A 21,482-nucleotide genomic window follows, 5' to 3' on the forward strand; every position below is an offset into this window, starting at 1 on the left:
GATGGCAGTTGCTAGCCAACCTGGGCAGGCATTGTGGGAGCATCTCCTGTTACAGGGAGAGTAGGCTGGCCAAGCCCTGATCTTCACAGTGGAGAAGGATTCTTTTATCCTTGGTTGTCTATGGTTGCCCATGGCCAATGGAAGAATCTTCCCGGTCCACCATCCCCTTTAGCAGAGCTGAAGTTGGCAGCGCCCAGGAACACAGAAACATGACTTCCGTTCTTTGTCACCGATTTCTCAGCAGATTTGTGCACCTGGAAGTTTGGAGCCCAGAATGCTCACTGTCAGCCACAAAGAGCCAGAGCCTCTTTAAAATCTGAGCTGATAGTTTCTTTAGCAATACTTACACCTCAGAATGATTTCCATAATGTTCCATACGATGAATTTCTCTCTGAATTCTTTTTGAAACATTAGAGAACTTTTTGAGGTGAAAAAAAAAAACTGTGGATTCCCTTGGTAATAGTGATTGTGGGGTTTTATTATTATTATTGAAAAATTATACAGTGACCAAAAGCTATTGGGAATTTTTGAAGGTTTTTAAAATTAGCATGTTTCATTTTTCACAATAATAGGTATAGACATTGGACTAATGGTAGCAGATAAGCACACTGGATGTTCTGTTCTTTTCAGTCCACAGACCAGACATGGTGTTCATTGTAGGGATGAATCCCTACAATGTGTAAGAATCCCTATACACATGCTCCAGCACCTCCCCCACCAACTCCTTGCAAAGCCCCCAGCCCAACTCCCACCTCTGCCACAGAGCAGGACCCTTCTATAAACCATATTTATTTATTTAGTTGGGCCAAATTTTGAGGCTGACCAAACACATTTATTTTATCTTAGAACATTCAGAGATGTACCTGCTATATGCCCTTTTCAAAAAGTGGCTTGCAAAACCTCAAAAAGAGCCGCCTTCTTATTTCTTAGAATGTGAGATGCAAGGATGCCAAGCATCTCTGGGTGCCAAGACCCACTGCCTCTCCAGTATCCCCTCCATCCATCCCCTGTCCCAGCCGCTCTCTCACCTGGCTTCCTTTCCAGCTCTTCCAGAAGGACAGGGCAGGGGTTTCTTCCTCCTACCTTCTGGTCCTTTGGAGCCTGTCTCAAGAAAGTCTGCTGTAGCTCCTTTATATCCAGGCATCACACACCTGCTAATTAGCCTAAAAGCGTCCTATCTCAAGAAATTAAGTCCACAGCTCCAGCCACATTAAGTCCATTTTACGCATAATAAAGTTGCCCTTTCCACTTGAAAAAAAAAATAGTGGGTAAGAAGAATTTAAATAGTGGGTAAGAAGTGGCACCTGGCTGGCACTTGAAAGAAAAATAGTGGGTAAAAAAACTTAAATGGTAAGAAGCGGCACCTGGCTGGCTTCAGTCAGTAGAGCACACGACTCTTGATCTCAGGGTTATGAGTTCAAGCCCCCACGTTGGGCTTAAAAGGAAAGAAACAAACAGTGGGTAAATAGGAAAATGTAGAAACGATAGCTTCCTGAAAGACAAGTACTGAATGGGGGGGAGGGGGTGTATCTTTTTATTAACACTGTCTTGGAGTCTCAGTCATGAATATTTTGTTTTATTTCAGGTACACACTTTTCATTGTGCTGTACCCAATGGGAGTGTCAGGAGAACTGCTCACCATATATGCCGCTTTGCCCTTTGTCAGACAGGCTGGCCTGTACTCCATCAGTTTACCTAACAAATACAATTTCTCCTTTGACTATTATGCATTCCTAATTCTGATAATGATCTCCTATATTCCAAGTAAGTAAACAATTAACGCATATATTTATGTACGTTTTTAAAATTGGCTCTACAATAACTAGAGTCAAATGTTTCTAGATGTTTTTATACCATATCCAAGTAAACGTAAATCTAATTTATTGGGAATGCTTTGGTTTTTATTGAGTGGTGACTGCAGAGGGGATTTTCTCTAGTACTAGTCGAATAAAGATGAACGCTTCTCAATACAGCTGCCACAATACAGCCCTTCTCCGTGTGTGGGTTTGAAACAGTGAATACCAGGAAAGGTGAACTACCTATTGGGGGATCGCACTGAGTGCAAAGCAAAAAAAGCCATTAAAGACCTTACCTTGACTTTTTCTGTTTCTTGAGAATGGCTTATTATGGTATTTGGGAAACATTGTAAAAATATTTTTGCATTTTCATTATATCAGAATAGACAGTTACTTCATTTTTAAGGTATCAGTAGTGAACTAGAAACAAATAACAAAATAAAAATAGATTTTTTTTTCTATATTTCTTATTTTCTTGTTTGGAAATATGCACTAACATCATCCGAAGAGGACATTATGTTCTCTTCAGAACAGTTTCCAATTATTTTAATAGTACTGCTAAAGGTTTAAATACAGATAATCAAAAGTGCCTATCAATGTACTCAGTAACAAGGAGAAATGGCCATTTCTGAGGCTTCTGTGAAGTGAGTCCTGTTTGCTGAGGAAGAGTTGTTTAGTCCTTTATTCGAATTCTGATATTCACTTAAAATCCTGGGATTGATTTTCACATACCCAAAAGGATTTTGTTCTACCCGAAAACATATGAAGTTAAAGTTTCTTCTCATTTAGCTATTTCTGTAGCCATTGTGACTGTGAATCTTATTTTGGTCTATAAGATGCTATATTCTTCCCTAAACCTCAGGTTAAATTCAGATAGGAAGGTTGGATTTTTCTCCAGCCCACAGCGTGAACTGAATGAATCATCCGAACAATCGTAAGCGACATGTTTGTGTCCTTCTGTGGAAAATCACATTTCATGCATTGTGAGAAAAAAAACTACATCCAGATTTCATGTGAGCGTTTATCTTGGAGGAATTCTTGAACAGCAGTTCTGCTTAATGATTCATTTTCCCTTCCTTATTAATTATCAAGTCCTCCTCTCTGGTGCTGGAACCATGATGGCCAAAGGCCCTTTCTCTTCAAATTGAAAAAGATAGTTGCTTTCTAAAGAAAACATCAATAGAGAAAAGTCAAGAAATTTAATAAAAAATTAGCTTACGGTTGTTCATCTTTTTTGTTTTGTCCCCTTAGAGTTTCATTTTCCACTCTCTAGAGCAACAATTCCCAGTTGCAGTTTTGCCACACCCAGAGTAACACATATTATCCCAGTGGGCACCACAGGATTTATTAAAAATCAGCATAAGGGGCCACCTGAGTGGCTCAGTCAGTTAAGCATCTGCTTTCGGCTCAGGCCATGATCCCAGGGTCCTGGGATCGAGCCCCATGTCGGGCTCCCTGTAGGGAGTCTGCTTCTCCCTCTCCCTCTGCCTGACCCCGTCCCCCCGCATTTGAGCACATACTTTATCTCTCTCAAATAAAATCTTTAATAAAATAAAATCAAGGGATCCCTGGATAGCTCAGTGGTTTAGCACCTGCCTTCGGCTCGGGGCGTGATCCTGAAGCCCCAGGATCAGGTCCCACATTGGGCTCCCTGCATGGAGTTTGCTTCTCCCTCTGCCTGTCTCTCTCTCTCTCTCTGTGTGTGTGTGTGTGTGTGTGTGTGTGTGGTGTGTGTGTGTGTCTCATGAATAAATAAAATATTTTTAAAAATAAATAAAATAAAATTAGCTGAAGGTTTGAATGAATGAGAGTTAGATGCCAGATTGGATAACTGGAAGAGGAGCAGGGAGGGTGTAATAAAGTCAAACCAATAGTAGGGTGCTGCCACATTGGCAGAAATCTGGGGCCCCTACCTCAGAGTTGCTCTGAGCTCTTAGTCTGCCAGAGAAGGAAAGTCTTCGTTCCTGGGCGGCTCTCCAGGACAGCCTGAGTCTCTCTGTACCTCCTAGGTTTTTTGTGCTCTGATGGCCAACCAGCGAGCGCCCAGTCTTTGGCCTCTGCCTCCCCCCACCTTGGTCTAGTTAAGGAGCCAGGACAGGCACAGGCAGTCTTCCCTAGTGATAGGATTCCTGAAGGAAAACAAACCCCGTTCTGTGGGACTTTCTTTCTGGGCCTTCAGAGTGAGAGAGAAGAGAAAACAAAGCGGGGGAGGGGGGTGTTCTCAACCAAAGTTGGCTTTCTTTACTGTGGTTCCTTCCCCTTCTTTGGTTCTCAGCCTCCTTTTGGTAAGAACTTCACTTGGTTCAATTCTATATTCATTCTTCCTTAAGACAGTTTAACTCCTATAGACCAAGAAAAGGGGTTGATATCAAATAAAGATGAACAGATTTTCTCCAAATCCCTGACCCCACACTCAGGCTCAAGATGATAGCCCAGACCGTATCTTCTGCTACAAATCATTTGTGTCTGCTGGCACTCATTATGCTTTCAGCCTCAGCCTCAGCCAGTGGCCCTGGATGTTTTTAGTTGTTTAGGTTGTTAATATTGAGACCAGTTTGTACAGTTCACTCCAGCCAGCAGCACATTTCCAACTTTCCAAAACTTTGTATTTATAAGAAGAAAATGCAGAGTTAAGAGGGGTTGCTGTTGACATCCAGTCTCCTTTACCAAACTTGGTTTTCTTTCCACAACTTAAGTTTCTTTTCATCTTTAATGGGAAGTTGGTGAGATACATGTATTATACAAAGTAACAGTCTTTCTTTATGGTCCCAACTGTTGCATTGTTGCACATGTAGCCCAAATTGTGGCCCATGAGCCATGGCCCCAAGAGTTTCCTGTTTTGGGGTGCTTTGGAATCCTTTACAAGGTGCTCCTCTCCCACTTCACTGCACCTGCAGTATGTATAGTATCTATGGGACTCAGTAGACATCTAAGTCCTGTCTACATTTCCTGCTTCCAAATTGGTAAAACTAGGCTTTTACCACCCAGTAGGGGTGGGGATTTAAAAAAAAAAAAAAAAAACCTGAAAAATGAGAAACACTGACGTCAGGTGAGGACACTAAGATGCTGAGCACTCTCTAGATTGTCAGTAACCATAAGCACACCTCAGATTTTTAAAGAGACTGAGAAAAAACTTGCCTCAGGCAGAGCACTTCCATTTGCTCTCAGCCTCCAAGTCTTCCTCTCCCTGGAGAAACTCCCACCCCTACCGCAGCACTCACGTGCACAGCGGCCATCTCCATTCCATGCGTCCTGGACTGGGAGAGCAGAGGGTAGAATTGAGGATAGCGTGTTGTCAGGTCAAGATTGTCTTGGGTTTTTTCTTCATTGTAGCCCATGGTTAAAAACAGTAGCCATGCATCTGGAATTGTTCCAGCCATAATAGTTGGGCCCAGTCTAAACACGTGGGTCATTCAGATGGAGACAGTGCCACCCAAGCTCTGGTCACCAAGGGGTCATTACCAGAACTGTAGAGAACCTCCAGCCCAAGTACCCCCATTCCCCTGGCCTCCCTCATACACATTCCTTTGCTTGGGCACTGAGAAACTTCTGAAGTTGTAAAGAATTAAAAGGGCCATCCCTGCCCTCCATTTCTGACCTCTGGTCCTCTTGGTAGCCAGTAGGCCCTTGCCTGTGGGGATGAGGATGCTCTCCCATCTTGCTCTAACTGCCACCAAGGGCCTGGTGAATGGCTTCTAGGTCATCCTTCCTCACACCCTCTGAACTAGCAGAGAAGCTTCAACCACCCCTGCAACCAGTGGAAAAGTCCTTAGTGTACTTTGCCACAAAGTTTTCCTTTACTAAAGTTTATCTATAGAAATATGACTGGCCCCACATTTTTAAATGATTGCAATTAGCATTCCTTATGGTTTAATTATATCTTTACTTCCAGTTTTTAGATTATAGAGCTTGTCAAATTTTCTGGCTTTCATACCAGAATAGTTCTCTCCCTGTTGAATTATATGCACAAGCTGGGTCTTTTCTCTGAATAACTTCCTGCCTGCAAATAGCGGGTAGAGTGGATGGCAGCCCTGTTCAGCATCGGAGCCTCCTCTGCAGTTTATCAGATCTGTGTGCACACACCCACTGATGTCTTGGACTACTTTGGGAGAATTTGAAATTTGGCCAACTTGGAACCCATTTAAAAAGGAAGAAACTGTCGGGGTGCCTGGGTGGCTCGGTCAGTTAGGCATCCAACCTTTGATTCGGCTCCGGTCTTGATCCTCAGGGTTGTGAGTCTGAGCTACACGTTGAGCTCCACACTGCGTGTAGGGCCTACTTTAAAAAAAGAAGAAGAAACTGTCAGGGAAGTAGTAGAAATTACCTCCTCAGAAATACAGGTTACTGCCTACAAAATAGTGATTGGAGCTGTTGAGAAGGGAAGGGAGGAAAGGAAGGATATTGTACATTTAAGGCCATCTGGCTGGAGTCTGTTCCATGTTGTTGAACCCCCAGTTTGCAATAACCTTGTGAAGGCCAGGTAGCTTCAGCTGGCATTTCCCAGCAGGAATCCTGGGGACATTCGGGATGGGGCAGTTAATAGTTTGGGGCACTGTCACACATTGCAGATTTGGGCATTTTCGCCTCACATGCTAAACGCCCGTAACCTCGCTCCTCCAAATATAGTCCCCTCCCCCAACTGCCAAATACTCCCAGGGAGGTGATAACCACCCCATTTATTTGAGAACCAGTACTCTTTAAAGTAATCTGTGAAATGACCAAGAACAGGGGACTCAGTCGGTTAAGCATCCAACTCTTGGTTTCCACTCAGGTCATGATCTCAGGGTTGTGAGATGGAGCGGCTCTTGGGCTCCATGCTGGTGTAGGCCTACTTCAGATTCTCTCTCCCTCTCCCTTCCTGCCCCCCTCCCCCAGCTTTCCTGTGCCTGAGCTTGCTCTCTCTTTCTCTCTCTCTCTCTCTCTCTCTCTCTCTCTCAAATAAATAGGGGCACCTGGCGTGGTTCAGTTGGTTATGCATCTGCCTTCAGCTCAGGTCATGATCTCAGGGTCCATGTGGGATTGAGCCCCCACATGGGGCTACTGGCTCAGTGGGGAGCCTGTTTTTCCTTCTCCCTATGCCACTCCCCCCTGCTTTTGCTGTCTCTCTCTCTCTCTCTCTCTCTCTCTCTCTCTCTCTCAAATAAATGGGTGGCTCAGTTGGTTAAGCATCCACCTTTAGCTCAGGTCATGATCTCAGGATCTTGGGATCCAGCGCCGCATCAGCAGAGAGCCTTCTTCTTCCTCTGCCTGCCACTCCGCCTGATGGTGTGCTTGCTCTCGCTCTCCCCCCTCCCTCTCTCCTTCTCCCTCTCTCCCTATCTCTCTCCCTCTAGCTCTCTCTCTCTCCCCCCTCCCTCCCTCCCTCTTTCCCTCCCTCTCTAATAAATAAAAACCTATAAAATAAAATCTTTAAGAAAAAAAAATGACCAAGAGCAGAATCTCTAGTGCCTAAGATATTAGCTTACTTTTCCTAAGGACTTTCTACATCCACGTTTGGCTTCTTCATGTTCACATGAAATGTCGTGGCCTTCCCCTTCATCAGTCTTCCCACTCAGGGAACAATGTTTCTCAGGAAGTACTTTTGGTAGATCCCCTTGGGTGACAGAAGGGACTAGACTGAGTGTCAGTTGCCCAGAGCCTGGTCAAGAATTGTCAAGAATTTGCTGTGAACCCCCCCAGCAAGTCACCTACCCTCTCTGGGGCTTGCATTCCTCCTCTGTAGACAGGAATAATAAGTCCATCACTAGAAGTCACCTCCTTGTAGAATCAGAGAATAAATGTGAAGACACTATGAGAGAGGGTAGAGAGTTATCTGGCAGCTCTGTGGCCTCTTGATGGGTAATCATAGTGATGGTACCGCCTGTCCCTCCCGTCTGTACCACCCTTCCCCTTCGGCTAAAACAGGGAAAGGTAAGTCTCTGCATTGCTCCTCCCGTTCCCCAAGCCCACCATGTTCCCTGCCTTGGATACTGGATGAGAAAGCAGAGTCAAAGAGGACCTCAAGTCCATGTGCTTTAAATACAACATGCAGTTGTAAGTGGTCTTAACCAATTCTTTCTTTTCTTACAGTTTTTCCCCAGTTATACTTCCACATGATACACCAGAGAAGAAAGGTCCTTTCTCACACTGAAGAACACAAGAAATTTGAATAGCTCCTGCTTTCTGCGCACCCCCAAAACACAAACTTTTCAGTGACAAAAAAATGCTGCAGACTTTTTGAGTTCCCAGTACGTTTCATAGAAAATAAGTAAGAACTATTTTTAAAATATTAAAAAAATAATAAAACAAAAAACAAAATCCAGTGTCATACAGGCCTGGGATTTTATTAAACAACAACAGCCGCCGCCACCACACAGTAACAACAACAACAACAGAAACTGTTACATACAACATCCTGGCCGGTCCATTTCAGCATGCTCTTTCAACCCGAAGTTCCCAGTATTTATGATGGCACTGGAAAGGGATTTGGCATTTTCCATCCTCCTGTTTCCTTCATGTATCTGCTAAATAAAGATCTGTAACACTAAGTAGTTGAGAGTTACAGTCTGAGTAGTGAAGTCGTGCCCGCTGAAGGCCCAGCGTGCAGGAGGGTTGTGTTTCAGACTGCGGTGTGTTCAGCATTCTCTCTTCCAAATGCCTGACTGCATGCTGGAAAGTCTGCATTTCTGATGCGGCAAACCTTGTTCTCTGGAATGTTACGAGGTTATGGCTGGGACCTACCCCCTCCTATCTAGTGAATGAGTTGTGTAAGGTGCATGTCTGCAAAGCCTAGGGGTAGTGCCCATAATCTGAAAACAGCTAGAACCCTGTGGTTTGTTTTCAGTTGAGTCACGTCTACTTGCCACTAAGAAACGTGCTTGAACTTAAGTGTGTCTGCATCGCCGAGAACCTATCCTATCGAGGCCTCAGCCTCAGTCACGTTCTAACACGGTGACAGTTCTCACAAAGGGAAAGCTCAGTCACAAGCAAATGACACGTGCCTTTCCCCGTATCATCCTCAAAACACTTCCAAGTAATGTACCGACCAGTAGCTGTTCTCACTCATGGACCCAAAGCCAGGCTAGTCACATCAGGGGCAGAGAATCTGTCATTGGAAGCACATGGAAGGTGTCGCTTTAGAAATGTAATCCTGAAGAACGTTCAGGAATAGGTTTCTACACGCTTTTATTTTTCAATTTCATTCAACTCTCCTGTTGGGATACTTTTCCGATTTATGGTCCTGTGTAGTTCCTACCAAGCTGTAAATCCAGAGTCAGCAAAGTGTCCCAGTTGGGCAGACATGAGCTAAATGCAGTGTCATCTCCATGTGTTCGAGCAGCCAAGAAATACTTTGGTCACGTAGGCATGTCTAATTACCACCGTGTATTCATACCATTTAATTGCTCAACTGTGCATTTAAGACTCTTCAGGAAAGGGTTAATGAAAATGTAAAGCCCAAGTTCAGATTTGCATTAGATTTTAGACATAGGATGGTCTTTGTGGATTCTTTTCTGTCTTTTTTTTTTTTTCTAATGGTTGATACTTGAAATTTTAAAAGCCTATCTTACTAGCATTATACATAGAACAGTGTCATGATGGAAAACTAATTTTTTAAATGTTATTTTCATAGATGCCTGATAATTAAGATGAAAATGAGAAGAAAGTATGGAGCCTCAAATTTAATGCAGGCAGATGTATAATAAAATTATTTTTGAATTGAGCATTAAAATTCTGCTTCAAGTCAGCAGTCTTAACTTGGGCATGTTGAGATTAGAATCTGTTCTTGTACTTCATAAACTAAATATAGAGGAAAGATTATTTTTCATGTGTTTTTCTCTTTCTTTTTCCAAAATGTATTTCTACTGTAAAATAGAAACAATTTGAGTTATATTAGTCTTATTGCTTCGTTTGGGTAAGATTTTTTTTTTCAGTCATTTCTGGAATAGTCATAGAAGATGGGATGAAAAAATGTAGGTTTTCCAGGATCAGTGGATTGGGGGTTTTATCCAGGCCTCTCTGTTAGACTCTGTCACTAGTTACGAAGAACAGTCTGTCGCCAACAGTGGTGTCGCATCAGATTGAACCTTGGCAGCAAGAAGACAGCGAGCAACTCCCTCCTGAGAAAGGGTCTCCACCCCAGTGTGTATTTTGATCCATCAACATTTAAAAGGCTGGTGGCGGATAAGTAAGGTATGCCCGGGCCATGTCCTTCATTCCTCCCCTCTCAGTAACTGGTTTCTTTATCTCTAACCTGAATTAATTCCTCCTTTGAGGGCTAGTGGTCTTTTCTGAATTGAGAACACCTAACCCTACCAACGGTCACATCTTGCAAAGTGCGAGGTGGCGTTCGGTGGCTATTTTGTTAGGCTGTTTCCATTTCAGGACATAGTCCAAGGTATCATCTGCCCCGCCACCCACCTGGTTGGGTGTTTCAGACTCCCCACCCCCCGCCCCCCGGGGACCATTTTCCAGGAGAGAATTCTTTGAGGTGCGCAGTAGTGCTCTGTAGACACAAGCTGCTAATCGGCATCTCGCTGGGTTCCGTTTGCTCAGGTTGTGATCACTCATTTAACACATACTGACCATCATCAAAGGCACCGTGGAGAGTTAGTCATGGGATAAAGCACTGTCCTTCCAGACAGAATGTGTTCCTCGGGAGCAAACTTCCCACAGAAAGGGGCTTAGAAGATGTGTAGAGATAAAGAGGCACATGCAGATTGTGCCCTCCTCTCTACTGGTTTGTTTGGGTTATTCATTTATAACAGAAGGTCGGCAATGATGTGCTACGACCTGCAAGTTATTTCCAGTTCTGAGTTTCTAGATAAAACATCAAAACCAGTACCTATTACTCCTTTGAAAGTTGGGTAAAAAAAAAAAAATCATACAGCCACATATAATAGTCATTTTTGTATTTTTTCTATGTTGTGAAAACCAAAATTGTAATTTTATAAGTCTTTGATTCACGAAAATTATATAATTTAAATGTATTTTTTGTATATTTAGACATAAGGAGTTCCAAGACTATGGCTAACTTTCTATGCATGCATTTGGAAGCTGTTTTTACCTGATAATGTCAATGTGGTAATAAGTTGTACTCATAAACTACTGACCTGTGTTGCATTTCAAAATAAACTGGTGTGTGCTCTGCCTGGATTTGAAATACTGACCAGTGAGTCTAGTGATTTTTCGCAGTTAAGTTGGCCTGAACATGGTGTTTGTAAGACGATGGAAGAGTTTCAGTTTTGTCACGGACTCCAGTCCTTTCTTTGATAGGTTTAAACTCTGTTTCTGCTGTCTGCAGTGCACTTGCAGGAGGAGACGATTATACTTAAAGAGGCTTCCAACAAGTCCTTCTTCCTGCCGGTCAGTCGTCAAGCTTACCCAAAGCCCTCTCAGCCTGGCCACAGAGGGACAAGAGGGATTAGTCACGTAAGTGATGAGGAAACCTAAGAAAGCTGGGAAACAATTGAGGGTCCTTGCCTTACAATGTTGGGTGGTTTGTTTTGGTTTCGGTTTTTGGCAGTGTGTTTTTCTGATAGAAGTTAAGATGGGAAATAGGGTTGCCTGGCAGTGCTCATCTTATAGCAAAGCAAGGTGTGGTCAAGTGCCTCCTGAAAATGCCTTCTGCACTCTCACATTCACAGTAGGCAGTGGGGGGCCTACACCCCCCGGGCCACCTCCGTCCTGCTGGCTCTAAACCCCAGACCTCCTCACCTCAATGCAGCCCTCACCTGTGGGCTGGGCATCGTCTAAGGCGTCATCTCCGAGTGATCTCTTTCTCATGTGCCTGCAGCAGTAGCATGCCCATGGCCGGGCCCACCAAGTCCTTCTCCGAGCTGGCCATCACTGTGGTCCAAGAGCATGGCCCTTGTTGCAGAGGGAACATTTTCTTTCTCACGGCTGTCCGAGCATGGCCTAGACCTTCCTTCCCAGCACGGTGGTTGTCGGACCAGTCCTCTCGTATGCAGTCTAGTGTGTCTCAGAGATAGGCATTTCATTTATGAAAAGAATTATTTCAACTAAAGCTGAGGAACAGATGGTTAAGTTAATAGTAGAGGCTACCCAGAAAATGCAACCTTGACAATCCTAGGGTGGTAATGGGAAACCAGGGCTTTCTATTCTGTCATTGTCATATTTTGTGGCAATTATGTGTACTATGTTAACATAATAAGCTCTGGCCTGAGGAATTACCATTGGTATAATTAAGAGACCTCCTGTTACACACACTGTTCCAAAAATACCGCTGTGTGTTGTTCTGTTCCCTTTAACAAGAATGAAGACTAGCTTTGCAATTCCTCATATTATTTAAAAAAAAAAAAAAAAAAACAGCCTTACAAATGGACTGGCTCATTGTCATACAGTTTAGTAGTGAAGAAACTGTTCTAAGCAACTCTTACCAAAAATAGCCCTACCTATTAACATTCCCCTGCCTGCGACTGAGAACCAGAATTACGAGAGCTGTATGGGTCTTTGACCAACACTTCCTCTCAAATGTGAGAGACGATTCAATCTTTTCTGCTTTCGAACTTAGAAAGCTTCTCCTTAGCGTTACTGGGGCAGATCGCATTACCGAAAATAATCTCTTTTCCCCAGAAATGGCATTTCACCCCTAAAAAGTCTCCTTCGATGAGCAAAAATAAAGTATCAGAGAGGCTGTCTAGATAAGCACCGAGTACCCATTTCATAAAATCTTTATATTTGGGAGTTGTGTTTTCTGCTCACCAGTTCCAGAGCGTAGACTTCTTAGCACAGCCGCGCTTTCCCATCAGTCTTTGACCTTCGTGGATGCAGCCAGATGCGTCTCCAGATACCGCACCTGGTTCAAGGCCAAACTCCCTTTCTGCATAGTTGGCGCTGGGCTGCCCCGCTGGGGGGCAGCACCTCACAAGCGATCGGGCCCTGGGAAGTGAGACATTTGGAACCGGCTTCAGCCCCAGGACGGCAAAGGCACACTCGTAAAAATTAGTCACGGGTCTCTATTGTCCATATAAAGCAAAGGCAGTCGGATTTTAAAGCATATTCTGGAGGGATCCAGGAAATTACATTTTTTTTTTTGAACCAAGAAACCCGCTTGTTGGTGTGTTTCGAGGCTCCATCCATTTGTTCTCTTCCCGCTGCAGAACCTTCCCCGACAGCGACCCTGCAGGGCTTTTGGAGCTGCTCGGGCAGCAGGTGTTAGTGCTCCTGTCTAATGGAGAGCCCGCTTGTTAATCTTTGAAAGGTTCGGGGAGGTCAGTTCCCACTCTTCTGTCTCCGGATATTTTTGGAGGGTGGCCTGGGCCATGAGAAAATGTCAGGCCACCTTATAAGGCTGCGTCTGGCCCCGAGAATGCTTGTCTGCAGCATGTCCAGTACACTCTGTGGGTGTGAGTTAACTTGACTCTCGGGCTGTGGGTTTTCTCACAGATGTAAAATGCTTCTATTCATGCCATGGATTATTCTCACTCTTTGACGGGCTTAAAGTCTTCAAGAGAGCTATTTAAATGACACCAATTTTGGACATGCCAGCTAGCTAACCGGGAGTCCGTGTAATCCCCAGCAAGCGCACTGGTCGATTGTGCGGGGTCCGTATAAACAGTCCATTCCTGCAAGGTGGTTTCTTTAGCGAATGTCAAAATTGCACAGAATATTAGCTCTGAGTGATGACGAGGAGGAGTGTGTTGGGGGGCGGGGGGGCTGGAACTCCGTGGCTTACAAAGTTAAAACGAAATTAAAGTTTCTTTTTTCTCCTGCGAAACTTTTCAGATCTTTTCGCATGTGAGTGCCGTTTGCGAATCTCCAAGAGAGGGGGTTGTAAATGCAAGATTTTCCGGCGCTATTTTCAGCACTCGTCCTAGAAACGTCTTCAGGGCTAAGGCTCCTTGAACACCTTGAAAAGTGCTGATCTGGGGGTGGCTGGGTGGCTCGCTCAGGTGGGAGCTCTGAGCCCTGGGTCGGGCTCCCCGCTGAGTGGGGGGTCGCCCTCTCCTCCGCCCCTCCCTCTGCTCCTGCTTCATCTCTCTCGCTCTCAAATAAAATCTTAAAAAAAAAAAAAAAAAAAAGCTAATCTGTTGGTGCAACTTTTCCCACCGGGGGAATGTTAACCCATCCAGCGGGGAGCAAAGAACAGGAAGAGATGGAGGCTGAGCCAGGGATCTGGGAAGATTTTCCTTGTTTTTGTTTTTAATGACCCGCCATCGTCAAGGGGATAGATGAAGCGCTCGAGAGCCCAGGCGTCAGCAGCCCTGCACGGCGTCTGGTGGCTGCTTTCCCGGGTGTGCCGGTGGGCGTGAGCCCTGGTGTCCCAGGAGACCCCGGCCCGGAGCACGCGGCTGCCTCCGCTGCACCCAGGCCAGGCCGTGGCGGGCAGACGAGGCGCTCCTGGTGTCAGGAGACCACACGTCACCCACCCTCCCTGACATCACCACGGGGTGGCTGCTGTGTCCTGGTGTGGCCTGGCACCTGGCAAGGCCCGAGAGCATCCTCCCGTGTGAGCTGCCCACGCGGGCCTCCCAAGCCACAGAAGCCAACGGCCACTGCGCAGGGGAGGCCGGGCTGCGCGGTAACACAGCGGGACTAGCCCTCAGCAGCCCCTACACACACGCACATGCACACACACACAGACACACACGCGCGCGCGCGCACGCAGGCAGCATCAGGGCACCTCCAGGCCTGTGCCCTGCCCTTTTCTGCCCACACCCATCCCCTGGCTTGGCTGAAGCTTCTAGCTCTCTCACCCTGCTCCCCGAGCTCCCCCACCTATGGCCCTACAAGCTTCCCCAGCGGCCCCCTGGTGCCAGCCAGACTCCATCATTCTCACCTGAACCCCCGTGCCCTCCTGCCCTCCCACCGCACCCCCAAGCCGGGGTCAGTCCAGCTGCTACCCTTCCCTGTACCTCTCACGCCTGGGACTACCTGCCTGGTACCCTGTCCAAGATTCCCTTCAAACTCCTTGCTCCTTAAACCTCTGGCTCACTCGTAGCCCAGGAAAGCACCCCCAGTTTCACAGAGAAAATACCCATCAGACAGCAACTCCTGCAACTTTCTTCCCCAAATTTGTAACCTTGCCTGTGCAAGGGGACTTTTCTTGTCCTACCATTAGATTGGAAGGGGTGACCCTCTAACCAAAGCTACCCACTTCACCTTGTGCTCTGGGTGTTTCCAAGTTCATCCCTGCCCGCACCCCCCCCCCCCGCCCCCGGGCCCTGACTCCAGCCCTCTCTGTGCTTCCTCTTTGCTGGCAATTCCCCTCACCTGCCTCCCCACCTTGGCCTTGACCCCCATGCACTCCATTGCTACACACACACACACACACACACACACACACACACACACACCCCGTTCCCTGGAAGGGTTGGCTACAAACACTTCTCTGCTTCTCACCTCTCACTCTCTGCCCATCTCACTACCACCTGGCGCTTCCTACCAGGCCAATGGCCCAGCTCTGTTCATGGTCACTCGTGACCCTGTTATGAAACCCAATGCACACTTGTCAGTCATTGTCTTTTGGTTGAAATTAGGGAGCCATCATGCTGGATATTAGAAACGATGGTATGGTTTTGGGAGTAGACCGGGGAGGGGCCCAGCAGTGCCTCATCCTGGGCCTGAACTCCTCTCTCCTCCACGCATCCCTAACAAAGGTGTAGGTGAAAGAAACACCGACAAGACAGCCAACAAGAAGTGTGCTGGTTAACTGTGGCGTGAGCTGGGAAGGTGGGCAAACCTCGTAGAACATTCCCGCTTCCTAAACTAGCAAGAGCTGGTAAGTAGCTGGGACTGAAGGAAATTGTGAGGCCTGCTCAGCTCACCTCCCACCACACTCATCTCATTTTTCTGCACAGACTTTGTCGGTCTCCTCACTGGGAGAGGGAGAGAAGCTGACCCACCCCCCACCAGCTCCAGGGAAGAGACGGGCAACGCTGAGTGCCCCTGCCGTGACGCTTGGCAGCAGGCCGCCTGATGCTGGGAAGGACAGCTTGGCCCTTACAGCTTGAGGAGCCGGAGGAGGGACCCACAGCCCCGCACACCAGCCCGTATGGCCACCGACTCCATTCACTCTCACTAGCAAGTGTAGCTTCCCCACTTCCTCTTCCTTGGGCAGGGGAGCGGGGTATGGGTGGAGGCAGGAGGAGAAGGAGGTTGGACCTAGGAAGCCACCATCATTTTGAGGCCATCTCTGCGCTTCTGGCTTCCCCCCGCCTCCGTGACCAGCCTTGCTCTGTCTCCTCTGCTCCCCCCTGCTCAGAGGTTCTCGGACTCGAGTGCATCAAGAGCCACTTGGGGTGCTTGATAAGGTCAGATTCCTGGGCTCTTTCCGACCTACCAGAGCTGATCCCCCGGAGACAGGGTGGGAGGCCACCTTTCCACAAGTCCCAGAGGTGATTCGGGGCTGATTTTGCAGAGCATCGCCTGAGGGCTCCTGACCCTGAGGCCTCCACCCCAACTGCTCACGGCAGCCCAAGGCCCCTGGAGCGCATCTGGCCACTGGACACATTCTGTTTGGCTCACATTGTTGTTGTGTTGTTGTTGTTTTTAATTGCCAATGCTTTTATTTTTTTATTTTTTTTTTATTTTTTTATTTTTTGCCAATGCTTTTAAATTGATAGACGTCGTGCAAGCCGTCTACGAGAATCAGAAGATGAGGCAGCAGGAGGCCACATTCCCATACGTTGGGCATCGGAGAGAAACAGGGAGGGCTGTGGATGGGGCTCAGGCCCCAGAGGCTCTGGTGCTCCTGTCCCTGCCCAGCCGTGCCCCCTGCCCCCCACCATCTGAAGCAGGAGCTAGGAGGAGGAGCATGGCCGCATGGTTTCAAGCTCGCTCCTATTTCCGGGCCTCCTGGTCATCTCTACTCCGATATCCCATAAGCACCCTGAGCTCAGCCCTATCCAAGCAAGATCATCCCGGGCTCCGCCTGCCACAGACCTCTTCCCCCACCCACCTCCTAGCAGGCCTCGCCCTGCCGAGTGGCACCCCCACCTTCCTGTCACTCAAGCTGCGAACCTGGGAGTCACCTTTCCTTTTCTGTTCCCTCAGTTAATTTGTAATCAGCTGCTAAATTCCGTGGATTCTATTTCCTGAGGATCAGTTGGATCTATCAACCTCCCTCCCCCGCTGCCTCCTCTCTCGTCTCCTCTGGGCAGCAGCCCCTACCTGGCCCTCCACTTCCACTCTTGCCCTCCCCCAAAGCCATTCTCCACGAAGCAGCCAGAATGCAAATGTTACCATGTCAGTCCTTCGGCAACCTTCTGCCGCTCCTGGTGTGAAGTCCAGACCCCAGAACCTGACCCGGACACCTTCTGGGACGTGGGTCTGCTTATGTGTCCAGCTTCCCCACGCCCCTTGTTCCACGAAACACTACCAGGCCCTCGGGGCCCGTGGCTGGCACCGAGTGGACTTTGTAGACCGCATTCCCTCTGCCTGGGAGACCCGCTCCCTCTCCACCTGGCCATTCCTGCTGGTCCTCCAGGAAGCACCTGCCCCGGGTCCTGGAACTGGCCCTGGTGCTCCTCCTGGCTGCTCCCACAATGCCACGGGCCAGAAGGAAAACTAATTCTAAACTAGAATGTCAGAGGCACCTGGGTGGCTTAGTCAGATTGAGCTTCCAGCTCTTGACTTCAGCTCAGGTCATGACCTCAGGGTCCTGAGATCGAGTCCAGTCAGGTTCCGTGCTCAGCAGGGAGTCTGCTTCAGATTCTCTCTCTCTGCTCCTACCCCAACTCGTGCTCACACCATGTGCTCTCTCTCGCTCTCTCTCTCTCTTTTAAGATTTTATTTATTTATTCATGGGAGACACAGGCAGAGGGAGAAGCAGGCTCCATGCAGGGAGCTCAACGCAGGACTCGATCCTGGAACCCCAGGGTCACTCCCTGGGCTGAAGGCAGACGCTCAACCACTGAGCCGCCCAGGCATCCCTCATGTGCTCTCTCTAAATCAATCAATCAATCAATCAATCTTTTAAAAAAAATATTAGAATTTCAGATAACAGTGAAACTCTTATTAGTGTAAGTATGTCTGAGGCAATTTTTTTTAAAGCAATCTTTTTATTTGCCAAATCACTGTGATGGGGCCCAGATTTCCCCTTCCAGGTCCTTATTGCCACCTTCTCTCACCGTCTCTAGACTATAAGCTCCAGGAGGGCAGGGGCTCCTCCCAGCCCATGTGCCACGTAGTCTCAGCCTTAGCCTCCCCCTGGGACTTAGGACACTAGTGGGAAACTTATAAACAATTTTTTTTAAGTAAGCTCTGCACACAATGTGGGGCTTGAACTCATGACCCCAAAAGCAAAAGTTCCATGCTCCACCGAGGTACCCCTAAAAACAAGATACTAAATAGGATCATGAGACTGGAAGTTTGGTTTTTCTTTCTTTTTTTTTTTTTTTTTTTTTTTTGAGAGAGAGAGAGAGCGAACTCACGTACACGCATGAGTGGAGGGGGAAGGGCAGAGGGAGAGAGAGTCTTAAGCAGACTCCATGCTAAGCGTAGAGCCCAACACAAAGCTCAATCTCAGGACCCTGACATCACAACCCTAGCATCACAACATGAGCCAAAAGCAAGAGCCAGTCGCTTGGCTGGCTGCACCACCCAGGTGCCCCCAGACACTCGAAGTTCTTTAAAGAAAGTGGGAAAGGCCACGTGTAGGCAGACGCTGGACCCACCGCCCTGCGCGCAGGCGTGTCCTCTCTGAGGAGCAGTAGAGGCAGGATTTGATCCTGATCCCACAGACCCCTGACGCCCACAGGGTCTTCCCTCCACCATGCTGCCTGCCTATTCTCTGGAACACAGGGACATGGGGGCGGGGCAGGGGCTTCATATAGGATGAATGTCCTGTGGCAGACATAACCCAGGAAGCCTCTCGGAGAACACAGGTGCCAGCTTCTTGGAGACTCTTAGTTCTCCCTGTACCCCCGGGGCACCCTTGGTCCAGCTCTCCAAGAAGCCCAGTGGGCACAATGGAAGGTGGAGCCTGAGGAGGGTTCCCCTCCCCTGTTCAGACCGCGGCACCCTGTAGAGTGCCTCCAGCCAGAGCGCTGCTGGTCTGGCCCAGAACTTTCTGGAATCCCCCGCCTCTTCTCATTCCCAAAGCTGCTGAGAGTCTGGGTACAAGGAATTCCCGCAGGCCTGGGGGTGGTGCATCAGCAGCGGCCCAGGACCAGAGCCCCTCCCCGGCCTGGGCCAGGCCTGGCCAGCAGTGCCTGCTGCACAGGTAGGCGCACCTGCCATGGGCATCTCTGACCTCAGCCCTTCTTTGACCGACCCTGCCTCTTCTCCCCAGGTCAGGAGAGCCCCCCGGGCCCCAGCTCTTGCTGAAAGCCCGGGCACTGGTCCCGGCCTGCTGGCGGTGTGGGGCTGCTTCACTCCACACCTACAGCAAGAAGTGGGCAGCCCCACCTGCGCCATGAAAGACTGCCACTGAACACCAGCACCCCCGTACCCCAAATCCCAAGCCCACATCGCACACAAGGGAACTAGGACTTCTCAGGTCTGAATGGGACCTCAGAGGGGCATTGTCACCTCCAGCCTCCACCTGTCTGGAGTGGGAAACTGATGCCAAGAAGACAAAGGGACACGGGTGGTCAGCAGCCGAGCCGGGCTACTTCTCGGTTCCCACCTTGCAGCCTTCGGGATAGCCCGCGGGGCCCTTCCGGGAGCGCAGAGGATGTCATGCTCCTGCAGGGACCTGAGCTTCCTGGCAAGGAAGGCAGAGCTTCAGCTTCCAACAAACGCTGTGATTTTGGGTGTAGACTTTCTAGGAGATCAGAGAATACAGGGAGCCCGACCCTCCTGGGCCCTGGGGAGGGTGTCCTGGACCCTGCCCATCCCTGGAAGCTTGGAGGACACAACCAGGGGTCCCTGAGCCAGGCAGCCCTGTGAAGGGGGAGGGAAGCCTGCGGCGGGGTTCCAGTGGCCGCCTCTGTCCACAGAAGCCCTGAGGTTGGACAACTTAACCTATGAGAGTTCCCCAGAGTCCCTGCACGTAGCTACCAGGACTGGAAGTCAGCGGGCTCCTTCCAGAAGTCCCAGCTCCCAGCATCGGCCCCTCTCCCCGCCTTGGAGGAGCACAGCCCGGGGTGTGGAATCTAAGGGCTCCCCCAGCCTCCCGCCAGGAATCTCAACTGGGAGCCAGGCGGCTGTTGGCTTGCGTGGTATATTTAGAAAAGTCAGGCTCCAGTTGCTCCCTGTTCCCTTACAAAGTGTGAACTGCACCCGTCACATGGAAATGTGATTCACTTCTCAGCAACCAAGCTGAGCTGCTTCCCACCGCCTCCCAGCAACCCTCCCGCTCTGCCCCGCTCAGCCTCCTGGGCCCGGTTCCTCCTGCCCCTGCCAGAGGCCCCGGCAGCCCCGTGACCTGGAGCCACAGGTGGGAGGCACCTCTGTGCTCAGAGGCAGGTGCTCTCTTGCATCTTGCACAGCGATGCGTTGGTCTGAGTCTGTTTACTTCCTTCCTGGAAATCTGGACGCCCTCTTCCTCCTGGCCTCGCAGCCCTCACTTCTCAATCCCACCCCCACTCCACGCTGCTCCTCCTGCAGCCTTGGGGGCCCCCCCGGCGTGACGGGGGGTGGAGGGGGGCTGAGAGTTCCTCGTGGAAACAAACTCCATCAGGCAGAGCTTGCACCCAGGCAGCCTGCAAGCCGAACGTGGCTTTTTTACATTATTTCTTCTTTTTCTAAGATGATATTCTAAATTGTTTTGGGTTACCGACATTTTTAAATTAAGAGAAAAAAATTAATTTCTTGCTTCTCTTGAAAAAAAGAGACCTGGAGCTCTGGGCCCCCGGGGCCCCGTCCTGCAGGGCGCATGGTGAGAGAAGGGGGCTGCGCTTGCCTCTCTTCCTCCTAACGTCCAGCTCTGAGCCTTCCAGCTGCAGCCCAGTCAGGGGAGCCGAGGAGGTCGGGGGGATGGTCACCACGTCACCTGCTTCTGGGAGGTACCAGCATGGGCAAAGAGCACTGGGCCTTGTAAAGGACTGCGTCACGCACGGAGTCCCACAGGGTCACTGCGTACGCCCCCGGCCCTGCTCACTGGCTCCTCAGAACAAGGAAGCGTTCCGGGGAGCTCTGGGACCTCTCAGGCACCCTCTGGCCCCAGTGTGACTCCCTTAGGCAGAGGGGAGGAATCTAAGGTCGGAGGGCTGCTCCTCGATCCCAAGTCCGCAGTGCGAGAGTAGAAGGGGACAGTAGGGAACCAAAGGGATGGGCAAGAAAGGCTGTCCTGAGGCTTCGAGGTAACAGAGAGAGGCCTGGGGCAGAAGCGACTTGGCTTTGGCCTGTGCTCAGCACCCCTCAGCCTCCCCAGGAAGCCCTCTGCCTCCAGGCACCATGACCCCGGGAGGGGGGGTTTGATGGCCCAGGTGGCAGGAGAGCTGGGATATGGAAACCCACAGGCCTGTCCTCCAGTGCAGGGCGACTCACCGAGTGCGGGCCCCTCCGGCAAGGCTGACCCGTAGCTAATAATGTGCAGCCCTGGGGTCCCCGGGTGGCTCAGCCATTTGGCACCTGCCTTGGGCCCAGGGGATGATCCCAGAGTCCCGGGATCGAGTCCCACGTCGGGCTCCCTGCATGGAGTCTGCTTCTCCCTCTGCCTGTGTCTCTGCCTCTCTCTCTCTGTGTCTCTCATGAATAAATAAATAAAATCTTAAAACAAAACAAAACAAAACAAAACCCTAGTGTCTTGTGCTCAGCTCCTCCTGTCCCAGGCTAAGGGCCTCAGGTCCCACATGCCCA

The 21,482-nt window shown here is 49.2% G+C and overlaps 1 protein-coding gene across 1 annotated transcript in view; it reads left to right on the top strand.

Annotated features, from left to right (window-relative positions):
• Positions 1-10,935, top strand: part of HACD2 (3-hydroxyacyl-CoA dehydratase 2) — a 112,534-nt gene extending 101,599 nt beyond the window's left edge. Inside the window, exons 6-7 of the mRNA XM_041772601.1 lie at positions 1,586-1,764; positions 7,866-10,935. Of these exons, the coding sequence (XP_041628535.1) occupies positions 1,586-1,764; positions 7,866-7,948 (262 nt within the window). The 3' untranslated portion in view covers positions 7,949-10,935. The remainder of the gene's footprint in view (positions 1-1,585; positions 1,765-7,865) is intronic.
• The last annotated feature ends 10,547 nt before the right edge of the window (positions 10,936-21,482 follow it).

The sequence above is a fragment of the Vulpes lagopus genome, chromosome 1 (genome assembly GCF_018345385.1).
Source record: "Vulpes lagopus strain Blue_001 chromosome 1, ASM1834538v1, whole genome shotgun sequence".
NCBI classification, from domain to species: Eukaryota; Metazoa; Chordata; class Mammalia; order Carnivora; family Canidae; genus Vulpes; species Vulpes lagopus.